The 14170-nt window shown below is 34.0% G+C and overlaps 1 protein-coding gene across 1 annotated transcript; it reads left to right on the forward strand.

The window, feature by feature from the left end:
* The first annotated feature begins 2908 nt into the window (after window positions 1-2908).
* Window positions 2909-3964, forward strand: LOC100375443 (galanin receptor 2b-like). Its single transcript, XM_002739633.1, has one exon. It carries the CDS (start codon window positions 2909-2911, stop codon window positions 3962-3964), a length of 1056 nt encoding a protein of 351 aa, XP_002739679.1.
* Window positions 3965-14170: the final 10206 nt, after the last annotated feature.

A 14170-nucleotide genomic window follows, 5' to 3' on the forward strand; every position in this document is an offset into this window, starting at 1 on the left:
TAGCTGCGTGTTCGACATGGTGCGGTACAGTGATTTCATTACGTCGCCCAAATTGAGTAAAGTGTTGCGATGAAACCTGCTTTCTTCTCGAATATTGATATCAATTCCAGTTCGTGTATAACAGCATGAATTGAGTGATGTAGCTTTATAAATGAGATCACTCGTGCTTGTTCGTGGAAATCTCTAATGTTATATTGGATATTTAGATCGTCGTCATCACCAGTGCAATCTTGTCGCGGATATATTAAATAATTCTGTACAAATTCGTCACATTCAAAAAAGATCGAGACAAATATGTGTGCATTGTATCCATCTAATCTACACCTACCTAGTCATCTAACTAGGGTGGTTGAAATGGTGTGTGTCTCGAGGTGACGGTAATACAATGAACGAATTACGGTGTCATTTATAAAAAAATGTGATTATGTATTTATTTATTACAGTGAATCACATATTATACACATGAGACGTAATTATCTAATTGTATGGTGATAACAGTCCACAGTCAGAGGTTGAATGTATAGCCTAGGGTTAGACGTATTTCACACTGCATGAACAGAAATATAAAAGTGTGTGTGATACGTGCCTCATTAGTCGCCCTGAACTTAACTAGATGAGTATCCAGGTGGTTAATTAATAAGTGTGGGTCATTTATTGGTTGACAAAATAAAATGTGTGACGTCATGGCCAGTATTTAAAAATGCGGCAGCCAGTCTCTATGTGTTGCCGTTGAAAATCGTGTCCAACAAATAGGTGTGCAGACTTTGCGTGGCCCAGAAATGTTGTGAGTGGATCCATACCTCCCATAGCTAAACTCAGCATTTAAAATCAAAGTTTCAAGTCAAACGGGAATGCAAATTTAGTAATACAGTTGTGAATTAGAATGAAATGGCCCTATTGTGGAACTCCAGTCGCTAGCTATGGGAAATTAACTAGGGCCATTCACTCCACACTGCACTGCTATGTTTTACATACTTCAAGAAATCATTCAGTAATTATACCACGCTGTTAATTTATAGCATGTTAATTTATAGCATTCTGTGGTGTGTGTAGTACGTAAATTTGTAGCTTCCACTTCTTACTATCCGTGTATCCCTGTTGGTACGTGTTGAAGGCCGTGTTTAGCGCTGAACTGGTGTTTAGAACATTTCATCAATGGTATGATTTTCACCTTTCCGTAATATAATCAACAACCTCTTGAAGTCTTAGGTTCAGTATGCGCTATATCGTGCTCATTTGTCAATGTAATTTAGTATACGTTGCATATACTTGACGACGTGCAGTTTGAGGGCGCCACACTCTAGGATGAGAATTGAAGTCATTGTATAACTCTAACTATACCTTGAAATAGGAAATTCCTAGGTGGATAGGCGAGCAAAACATTTATTGCATTCATTGTTGAATCTGTCGAATTTAGTTGACGCTAGAAAGACCAGAAGTACCATGGATTGAAGGGTGAATGCCTAGAACGCGTTCTGATTGAATATACAAGCGTATTTCAATTGGCGAAGGCACCGATTGGATAGTATCTAAAAACCGTTGCGTGTTATTACACGTGGCTGATATTTATATGGCTGCGGTGTGACACGTTGCAGTAAACCAAACTTCGGGGTGTGTTTTCTCTGTGTCGGCGATTTGTCTACGCCCGTGTGTCTGCGAATTATCTACTCTGTGTGTCTGAGTTCGACTGTTAAAAGACTATATTTACCTACACGATGTGGAAGGCAATGTAGGCTGACTGCTTCGCCGCCAGTCTACACCTACGTGAATCATAACCGACAGTGAATCGTTGAAGCGTTGAAAGGCTCGAAGACGGTAACTCGGTAACGTGAAATTGTATTGTAATATGCATATACACTCATTATCGGATATCTCCGTTCAGGGCTAGGGTTTATTTTAATGAACTTATATCATGTCAGCCAGCATAGTGTGTCAATGTTTTCTTTTTCACTTATCGTTTGGTTGATGTTACTTATGCATACGTTGCGTATTTTCGTACATAATAAATGTTTATATAATATATTAATTTTGAACCTGTCTCTGCCATCTATATGAACTGGTCGTCTAAATAAAAATGTCCTGTAACACCCATTCTATTCGTACTTGGTCACTTGGTAACCAGGCCTACAATAAGCCGACATAAAGGTTTGGTGACTTTATATCTTGGGAATTCTGGACAATTATTTTTCTAAGACCACATATATTTTCCATTCATTTTCAATATAACCCATTTGAGACAATTGCTAGGAGATTCATCATAGGTTTATTATTCACTATTATATGTGACTTGTTATTCTACTATAATACTAATTGTATCATTCGAAAAGCTTAATAATATCGCTATTATAATAAATGATATAATGTGCAATTCAAAATATGCAATACAATGTGTTCCTACTAGACAATCACCCAATATTTTTTCAGCATAAAATAAGTATACACAATTAATACACTTGCTATACATTTGAAATAAACGGTTACAAACCATAATTTGAAGAATTTTTACTGAGACTACATTGCAAAAACGTTTCCGTATTACTTTAGTAAATACAATACAAACATGCCTTCCTTAGCACATAGACATTTTAAAAATGCAAATTCTATGTAGTTAAATAGTAATACTGCTTGACCCCAATCTCATAAGCTGGCTGATTAAAAGTTAACTTTAAATGCTGTTCTGTTAAAATGTGCAACGAATCTATCATGCCAAGTTCGAAATTTGATATTGCGTTTCCAGTAATATCACCAACCTACACGAATGTATTTTCTATATCATTATTAGATATATATTAACGACATTTTAATGTGAGTTTATTATATATTAACGACAACATATGGATGTTTCAAACTTATCATTAAAACTTGACATTTCGTTCTCTTTTAGAACTAAGTTATGACACTTGAGAAGATGGCGAATAATCTGTCTAATCTCTCTGTTACCAGTAGCGACAACTCTCTCACCATTCCGACTGCGAAACGTGTTCCGAATGAATTAACTATGGCGATTTTCGTTGTCTTTTTCACTTTGATTGTATGCAGCAATATCTGGGTAATGATCGCTGTGGTTCGTCAGTCTAAACTACGTAAATCGTCGACGTGTATGTTCATTATATCACTCTCTATATCCGACCTTATGATGGCGTTTTTCTACATTCCGATGCAAGTGGCTTACGTGGGATTCGGTTTGGCTGGAATGAGTAGCGTCGTGTTGTGTAAGGGAACAGCTTGGCTACAATGGGTTGCTCAGTGCGCCACGATATTTTCGTTAATCGGAATAGGAATCGACCGATACCGAGCAATAGTTCAACCACTTCACCCTAAATTGACAAGAACAGATGCCGCAGTGTGTATTGCTGTAATATGGATTTGTGCCGGCACATATTCTAGTCATCGAATGTACGTATTGGACATAGTTACATTTACACATCCCGTAGGTTTCAATGTGACTGTATCTACATCAGTATGTGCAGTGCCATCTGATAAATATTACTTATTAAGTTATCTTGAAGTTAGTGACTTTCTTGTGATGTACCTAGTTCCACTAATAATCCTCTGTGTGATGTACGCCATAATGGTATCCAGTCTATGGTTCAGTTCCGCTCCAAATGATGAATCCAAACAGAAAAAAAGAAAAGCAGTGAAAATGTTGATTCTGGTCGTAGTGTTATTTTGCATCAGCTGGTTCCCATGGCGATTCTTCTCGCTATACTTTCAAATGACAGACATCACTACAATTCCTGTCAACATTTACATATGGAGTGACGTCATAGCAGCGACTTGTATAACTTTATATCTTAGCAACAGTTGGGTGAATCCATTTCTTTACGCTTATTTCAACCAGAGTTTCAGGGATGAGTTCTATCGATTGTTTTCATGGATATTGAAAAGGAAGTCTAAAGTGACTCCATCGACTGGACAGACATTGACCATCACAACCAACTCTGTTAACAATACACTAACGTGAATCAGAGTGCATCCATCAATGAGTAACTGACCTGTTGAATTTGAACACGAAATATGTTAAATTTAATAATGAAGTAAACATCATTGATTCCGTAACTAATATTGAGATAAATATGATATGTTCATATGTTAAAGTCGTTTTCAATTCAGTTTCTTCCTCGCATTGATATTAGTGAGTTGCCCTTTACAGATGCTCTGCCATTATGAATAGTGTACACTAGGTGCGTCTTTTATTTTATTCTGAATATATACCTGACGAACATGGTTGTGGAATTTAAGGAAATATAATGGTGTTAATCACCAACGAGCTCGCTCAAAATTCACGCAGGCCAAAAGTTCCTTGCCTGGAAAGGACGAAACGATGCAAAAATATAACATATCATGTTTATTTTCATACTTCTGTTTGAATGAAAAAAGGTGATCCACATATCAGTTGATACACTTTAGGCTGATAGAACTACCCATTAGTTTCACGTTATTAAGCTGAAAGACTATGAAAATTCGAATTCACTACAATCGCATAGCGCCTTGCCTATCAAGATCAAGAGCAAGCTGACACATAGCTTACTACTTACTGACACTAGCTGCCATAGATACACTGCTTCAACCAGCTTCAATGAATGCGTACCTACAGTGACTAGGTGAATTTGCAAATCTCTGAAAACAATTTACATGCATATTAGTTATTATAATTGGCAGCCAACAAACGTTTTGAATTTGAGGGCTTGTAGTAATGTTCTTTGCAATAAATCTACATATTAGTCGATACATGAAACGAAAACACTTTCATACTGTATAATGTTTTATTCCATTAATACTGCAAGATTAAATGTGTGGGTGTGGAACAGATTTAACTATCTAATTTGGTATGCGTAGTCATAATACGTATATATCTGAAATTGTAATGGAATTTTAAATATTTATACACTATTCAGTCAAATGTCGTCAAATGTTATAGTATTAATGAACAATATATGAGGAGATAAAATCCATCGTTGCAGTACCGTAGTATACATTACCAAATTGTCGTGTTAAATTTCAAACAAATGTCTATGTACATCAATCAGATGTTACAACGTTGTTATATGATTACACCGCACTTTGAATCAGAACAGAATAGTATGTTTCATTTCGTCATTTAGACAATACAAGCAAGAATAATACAAATATATGTGACACAATCGATACTCATTTTGTCAATTATATAATAATTAAATAGTAAATTATTTTGTTCATTTTGTCTTTGACCATTAAAGTTTATTTTATACATCGCATGAAGTAATTTAGTATCACAAAACAGTATAGTAAAAGTTGTTCCAAAAGTAGAATGTACGGATATTTATTTGTCAGATACATTTTAATCGGATAAATACGCCAGGAGGAAATGTCACAACAAATTATATTTATATTACTCAACTGTACATTTTGCGGTTTAATATATTGTATTGTGTTTAAAGTTTATATCAAGAAGGTGTGGCAAGAACATAGACGAGCGAACGTGCATAGTGTAATTCATGGTGTTTTTTTTTTTTGCATTTGTATGGTTGTACGTAGTTTGTCATGGAAAGTGTTCTATGCCAAAACAAATAAGTGTATAATAGTAATTGCGATAACAGACTATCTGAAGTAACTTACTTAAATTGGATTTGGGGGAAAATTTACTGCGACTATTGTTTGGGTCTTTTGAATCCGATATTTTCAACATAATTACGACGGTCATTGTTGTAAAGCAGGCATACGAAGGCGTCATCAATGTTTTAGGTGATATTTTATCTTCGTGACAACGCTTTACCCATAGCTCTGCGTCAGTCGGACAAATTAGAGCTGCTATGACGACTGACAAAGCAAGTTCAGGTAAGACACTGTTATGGTGTATCTGTACCAAAGCATATATGTTCATAATAATGTGTATTGCATTTATATATTTATGACTGTTAAACACGTGATTTTATTGTGATCTGCGCCGATTTATCATTAAATCCACAGTTACAAGGACAAACTACAACAGAGGCAATGATTGAATAAAACACATTTAATTACCATCTAATGCCATCACCTGTCCCATGAGATGTAAAGCACATCGCCTATCGATAATTTAATTAAACTATGCTCATGCTCGGATTAGTTGATATAGCTGCACAATATATATATAGAAATTTAGATTTATTTGATGAAGAAGCCATTGTACCATGGACAACTTTCATTAATTCAAAATATGGAATTGATCTCGTAGATGCCATTCCAGAAAATATGAAGCATAGAAAACAAAGTATTAATGAGATATGTTTATCAATATCAGGTATTTACAAGTTGAATTGGTTACAAAGCAGAATATAAAAATGATCTGAGAAGTATATTGTTTGTTCCCCTGGTAGGTAGAAGAAAATTGAAGAGATTTTGAACCTAGACTTTATACACTGGAAGAAAATGTATAAATGTATAAAGTATTGATGAAAATGTCAGTTGTTAGTAAAATCAGTTTAAACTCCTGCATAAAATTGTTTACACTAATAAGAAACTTCATAAAATAAATCAAGAAAAATTCCCTACAGAGATGTTTTGAACACCCATTTATATGAATGTGAATATACAGTTGGAGATTTGCGTTGTATATAATTCTAGGTGTTCATAGATGAAAATACAATAACAAACCAGAAATTGCAATTGCGGATTGATGAACCGACTCTACGTTGCTGCTTTATTTCTCCTTCGAGCCCTTAGAAACACACAAAATATGGCAGGTGTGGTTTCTAAAATACATGTCATTCATATCAAAACAAGAAAAGGTATTTGCAACATGGCAACCTGTACATAGCAATGGGCCGATCACAATTTTTTTTATCTCAAAATAGAATAATCATAAACTTCCAAAAAATACATGTCAACAAGGAGAAGAAACACATTATCACCTTATACAGTATTTCAACAAGTGGGATGTAAAGGATTACTATTTTGATAAAACATGATAAGGATGACAAAAATCACTCACCTAGAAACACACAAAAGATATTTGTGATCCAGGGGGAACGAACATTTTTTTGAACAAATTAAAATAGATAACAGGTTAATGGGCCTTTGTCACACCAGATGTAAGAAACACTGGTCAAAACTGTAAAATAATGACCTGAAACCCACTTTAAGGTTTGCTTAACAACAAAATGCCACAACGCAAAAAACACATTTTGTAACATAATTGGAAAAAGGCAAACTGAAAACAAATATATATAGAATTTAACTTTTATAAAACTCTGGAATGTAAACATTGATACGTATGTATAAGATTGCCCAATGTAATTAAATCAAAAAAAGTCTGCTGTTGTAATTATTCTAACCTGTCCATTAGGACTGTGTTCTTGTATAATTATGTTTATTTTGGAGTAACTTATTATTTGTCAGTCAATTGTTTCGAGTTCCCAATTTTGTACATTCTAGTAAGTAGTAGTTGGGAATGACTAAAAAATAAAAAAACAGTCCAGCGAGCACCAAAACTGAATGAAGCAGGTGTGATTTTGTATGCGCGAATATATTATTCTTAATGTATCGATGTCGCATGTACATGACATGCATACTAATCTTACATGTATGTGAATATGGGTGACAGACGTAACTATATTTCAGTTACGTATATCTCAGTACCACCGTTACATAACTATTATGTCATTGAGGCTAAGCCAAATAAACCGACAGGTTTTTCGATTTTTAAAAAAATAATCTCATAATATTGATGTCACCCAAGTAATAAGAGAGCAGTGTCAATTAAAAGTAATATAACAAAGCAAGACAAACCACGACATTTGCCCTATTTAAGTTTTCAGCAATATGCATTCATACCTCCAGAAAATATATTTTTCATGTACACTTACTACGCTTTCAAAAAAGATTGCCTCTCGCGTTAAGGTGCTTTTGTAGTCTGAGCTCTTTTATCACGAGTAATTTTGAAAAGATAAACGCCCGTTTGATTGTTTTTCGCATGTCGGCTTGTAGTTCAGTACAAGACGTTATTTATCATGTACAGCGTATAACATATCACATGACCTATATATATTATCAGAGGTTATTTATTAGACAGCTAATTTTGCCTGCGCAACTTGTTGCAAGAGAGAGTGTCAAATATTATATACCGATGGTTGGCTGGGAGAAGGTAGGTAGTTGTGTAGTGCAATATGATTCCATGTCCATAGAAGCAAATACGTAATTTAATGATCCAAGATAACGATGAATGCGATCTATATAGATTTCACATCTTGTAATTTGAGGTGATTATTTTTTGGCTAAAATATTTAGGATTGTTATTATACTGACGAAATTCCTAGGCAAGACTGAATAATTCCCTTTAATAGAACATGAATAATCGCATAGCATCGTAGCCAGTTTAATATTACTCACTGAGGCCAATGGAGTGCACCCTAAGTGTGTACTCAAATAAAATGTATGGTGGGTGGAATTCCAGACCGTGAATTCTTGGAAAAACCTCACGGAGAGTACGTGGTTATACTTTTAATTCGAAAAACTTTATTGCAGTCGTTATATGGGATTAGTGACAGAATCATTGCCTCCAGAAAAATATAATCGTTATTCATGGCAACCTGTCACTGTATTATATAGTTTCATTCCATCACGCACTGATATCAAATTACACATGCCACAGTGATAGTCTACTTATATGGATATAAGTAATAGGTTCATTTTTTCCAACCTTTCGCGATGATATGAATGAATCAGATCGCAACATTGTTTAACTGTCACCGAGAACTGCATCATTTATCACTGTTGTGCTAGTCTCTTGGGGTAGCGTCAATAAGAAGCATGCCGCCGAAGCATTTGTATTATTCTCGTATATCTCTCCAATCCGTTGACAGGACAATAAGATGTGTGTATTATCATGTGTCCCAAATAAATGAAATGTCATGCTAAAAAATATAGAGCCTTATTTCATAATGATAGTCGTGTTTACCAAACATACGGAAACATGCACAATATTCATTACATAGCTTCAGTTACCTTAGTAATGTAAAATGTTTGAATAAGAACAATAGCTGTATTATTATTTTTGATGTAAAAAAGAAACTTTCACAATTAGTCTCTCCTTCTCCAATTGATGACTTAGTATGTATATTATTAGTTACTTCATATAACTTGAATGTAATCCTCTAATTACCAATGTATAAACGTTAACGTTCAATTATGAATATTGAACAACATTCGTATTTGCGAACTCACTGTCAGTGAGGTCCTCCACAAGCAAAAATATGTCTGACTCGTTTTTTTGAGAATGATATTGTGTGAGTTAGTGTAATTTAGTCACGTTTGTTAATAAAAGTATGGTAAACCGATATATATTCCTTCACTGCGTCAAGAGGGTTTTACGACAAGAACAATACATTTGTGCACTTTACAACCTTATCCAAACTATGTATCTTTTTACTGATGCATACTAACCTTAGTTGGGTTCAAAACCTATATTTATTATTATATTCACATAATCATGTTAAACCATATTTTAAGCAATGTCATTTTAACAGTATCATTAATAAATTAATATTAATATATTATTATCAATGTAACGATTAGTTTATATAATACACACATAAGTTATATTTGACAGTCTACATCAATTTAGGTTGCACTGAATGACACATTGTCATTTTTCAAACATACTAACATTCCAGCTCACTTATAATCGATTTATTAAATGGGTTCTACATGAATAAAATATAAAATTCCACAAGAAAAATCACGCTGTTTACAGTAAAGGGTATACGTTCCAATGAATATTATAGATTACAATTAACGTGAATAACATGCATTCGTAGGATTCCTATTACCGGGTATTATATAATGACATACGTATCAGATTGAGTCAAATCTCTGTAGACTGTAGCTGACAAAAGAATATTTCGACCGGGGTACAGAGGTTAATATGATTTGTTCAGATTTGGTCTCCATAGATTTAAACGCGTTATTAGTACTTACACATTGTACGAAGTTGTATATCAAACTTTATCCCTTATCGTATATATTGTTACTGGGCACTAAGCCTATAGTGGCTTACATTATGTGACGTAATCTGACCAGGTTTGTGTTGCGTACAGATCGATTTTTACAGGGAAGCGGTTCACGTCAAGGTAGACTATTATATATACAGTCAAAATAAACTGAAGGTTGTGTTTTGTTCAAGCTGGAAAAATCTGTTTCGCTGTTTTAGAATTGAACCAGTCCCAGCTGTTCCAGGCAATTGCAATTATCCTCATGTTGGAGTAACATGTGAGCATGTACAAACGTATTGTTACCGGTGTACAAACCTTAGTATCCAGCTCCATATTAAATATAATATATTATTATGCAATATCAATGTACTAAACGAATATCATCATTCTCTGTCAAATGGAGTGAAACTGTGATTAGCAAACGCATAGATTGTTGATATCTGCCAAAAACGTTGGTGTCGGAGTGAAGACTATGGTCACAATAACAATGTGCGCCATTCTAATGGGAAAACGCGGCATTTTTATTGAGCTCGTCACTTTGGTTCTGCGCATCTCTAAACGAGAACGAGAAAAGCTGTGAAAATGATTCCTTCTGTGGTGACTCTGTTCGGCACAAAGGGATAGTTTCCATAGTGCTTTTTAAAATTTCTATTTCTTTATATTTTGACCTCGATTACGTATTATTGTACTTCATCGCCGCGCCTCCCCTCGCAAGTTACCTTGCCAACATTTGGATGAAACTAATTGTATATTCCTATGAGAATTTCAGAAAAAGATTCTATCTGTGTTTTCCATGTCTCAAATGTTAAAGCTGTTTCGAGTTCGCCCAATACATAATGGCACATTACAAATTTTGGTGAATAATTTAATTTACTCTGCCAAACATGGATATGAATATCCTGACATCTTTTAAATGAAATGAAATGTAATTTTCGCAACCAAAATCTGCATTTCGAGACTGTTTCAAATGCATTAAAATGCAATTACAAGCCGAAAAACATTAACGAATTATCAAAATGTCGTAAGTTGTCTCAAATACACTTATTCAACAAAATGTTCGTTTTTTATGTGATGCAATATTCGCAGTTAAGCCCCATCCACACACAATTCGATAGTCTATTCTCATTTAAACTATACTCGTGTTAACTTGTGTTGTGATTGAGCACATGGCGTAATTTTATATATAAAAATGCATCAGGTAAGCTCGGTATTTTAATATATTGTTATTGGTTGCTCATTCAGAATACGCATTTCCGCGAAAGGAGCCTACATGATTTAACATAAGATCGTACAGTGAATAACGCTAATGGTTTCATGACAGATCCAAGTCATCAGGTAAGTATGTTTAAATGTTTGATTACAAAATTACAATACATTGCACAATTACAAAATACATTTAGAATGTTAAACGATTTTATCGTATCTCTTTTCCTAAGAAATTGTTATATTTAGATGACAATATTTATATAGTGACATTCTGATGCTATATTTGACAATACTTCAGGATAATCCAATTTACTTTAACTTCAATCGTTACTACAGGAAAGTAGTAGTTCATTTAGTGATGTATACAAAACCCAATATAGCGAATATATATTATATAAGAGAGGAAAAAAGAATGAATTAATTAGTTTCATTGTTAATTAATTGCATTGTGTAAGCAAAACGATGTAGTAGCACGATATGTTGCATTTCAGTTGAAAACTGTATAGAGGTGATTAGCATTTTTATTTAAAAAGGATAAACAAGCGTATTGACATCACTTACGATGATAACAGTTGAAGTATATTTTACTCACTCTTAAAATAGACATTGGTTATTCTTGAGTAGCGTGAACACATCTTGACTTCAGCTTTGACCATGATATATCTGAGTGGGAGTGATCTTGACGATAACAGTTGAAGTATATTTTACTCACTCTTAAAATAGACATTGGTTATTCTTGAGTAGCGTGAACACATCTTGACTTCAGCTTTGACCATGATATATCTGAGTGGGAGTGATCTTGACAGCATTTTAGCTTTCAAATTAAGGATTTTCTGTATCGCCAAAAAGTCTTTACTCAGACAAAAACGAGGTGCTAATTTCATCACCGACCAGTGCATGGTCCTTAAGCTGCTTCTACATCGTAGTAGTATGTATCAATGCAATTCAGCTTAGCAATTTCTTTTTTTTAATTTCATTTGTGTGTATAACAGATGTTCGCCACGTGTTGTATTGCTGCCCGAATACTAGTAGAGGAATGTTAATGTCAGAATTCTGAAATGAAATGATTTAATGCACTACTCCCACGTAGAATTGCTCATTGTGAATTCTTTATTCTCGAGAATTATGAGAATCATATATATACTTGACACATTGCCGTAAATATTTCAAAGTTATGGGCATTGTGTTAAATTTATTAATGCACTTATTTTACTATCATATTCAATTGTTTTATTAGCTAATTGACCTCCACGTGTATTTTAACATTAGTTCTTTTCAATGTTATATTACATGGAGCTTACTTTATATACATTGGCAATGGTATGTGTATTTCAAAAAGTGTATGCGTTCTGTCAAGACTGAAATATACATTGCTACCAGACGTACTAAAATAGTTTATGATGCCAACACAATAAACCTTTAAAGAAATTCCATTAGCATTTAGTCTATAAATAAGGCTTTCATGATGAAAGGGACAATTAATTCTACTAATGTCGATACCATTAGTAGTATTAGTAAGTGCTCATTAAACACATTACTTTATTGTTGTGGCTGGCTGATACAGACACACAAACTAGAGTTGAGATATATTTCGTTAATCTGTTTTACTATTACCAACAAATAAAAATTATTTCCCAGAAGTACCAAAGCCAGACGTGAAGATACTGAAGACCCGAGTTCATTAAATGTGCGTGTCTAAAAATCTAATGTAACATACTAGACAAATAGATTCAATTATTATGACCCGTGTTATTGGATAATCAGATGGACATTTCTAACATTAACGAATTATAATGGCAATCATATTGGTAAAAACACATTTTATGACATGATTTGTAACTAGATGTTTATGTTCACTAGTGTTCAGGCATATACGAACCAAACACATTTTCCGTTGTCTATGTAAAAAGAAATTATATGTCCACTGTTGGTTATGTTTATTGCATCTTAACCGAAATGTTTCAGAGAGTCAAGCAAGTAATTTGACACAGCCGTAGGTGATCTGGCTCGTAACATTGCAGGAAATTTTAGTAGTTATTGCATGTAAGTATTTTCACGGAATTAAGCTATTTTAAAAAAAGGCTACAAACTCCAATCACTTGGATGAGTTCAGGCACAAGTGTTGTGGCACACAATACATACATTTTAATACTTTTGCGATCACATGAATAGTTGCGCGTGTGTTTTGAATAGTTATAAACATCCTAATCTATTTGTACACAGTTTGACAGTTTTTCTGTTAGTAACAGCTTTGTCTAGTAAGTAAAATGTTTTTTATAATGTTTTTTTTTTTTGTTTTTTTTTATTCATTACATATGTACTGCAGTATTTTGATTCGTCCCTAAAATCATAATCGGTATTTCCACACCCCATGTGCAATTGAGATCTGAGAGCAAACAAAGTAGTCCCTTCAGGAGTACCGTTAACATAAAAAAAATAAACATTATTTAGAAATACGATATTTTTCTCTTGGGGTACATGAATATACTTGCCGAGTGAAATGAAATTTGAACAACAGTAATGGTACTTTTAGACAGTCACTTATTTTAACTAAAACTAATTTTCATATCACCTATGCAATAATGTTTTCAGTATTTTCACGATTGATATGCAATCAATATGGTATTTCCATTGGAAATCGAACTATTTTTACACATATTCGTCTGCTATTTTTATGCGGTTCAAATCGTTCAGCAAAATGTTTGGCATATTAGGGTATATCACATGGAATACTACGATTGGGAGAACTTAATGTATATTGACCACCTGGAAACTGTGTTTTGTGAACACTGAAGAGCTCTCGGAAAATCCACCGGCAGTAAAATCAACGATTTCTGCTGGCGACGTTACGGCGTTACTCAGTTCCAAATAAATACCAACGCCAAACGAGCAACATTTTAACCGGTAACCAAGACTCATTCAATCGACGACCAGCAAGCAATATCAGCAGTGAAGTAACGCAGTTGCACGGCATGTTTGCCAATGCACAATTCTGTGGCGGAACTTTTAACTTC

Source organism: Saccoglossus kowalevskii, chromosome 16 (genome assembly GCF_978046115.1).
Source record: "Saccoglossus kowalevskii chromosome 16, keSacKowa6.1, whole genome shotgun sequence".
In the NCBI taxonomy this organism is placed as follows: Eukaryota; Metazoa; Hemichordata; class Enteropneusta; family Harrimaniidae; genus Saccoglossus; species Saccoglossus kowalevskii.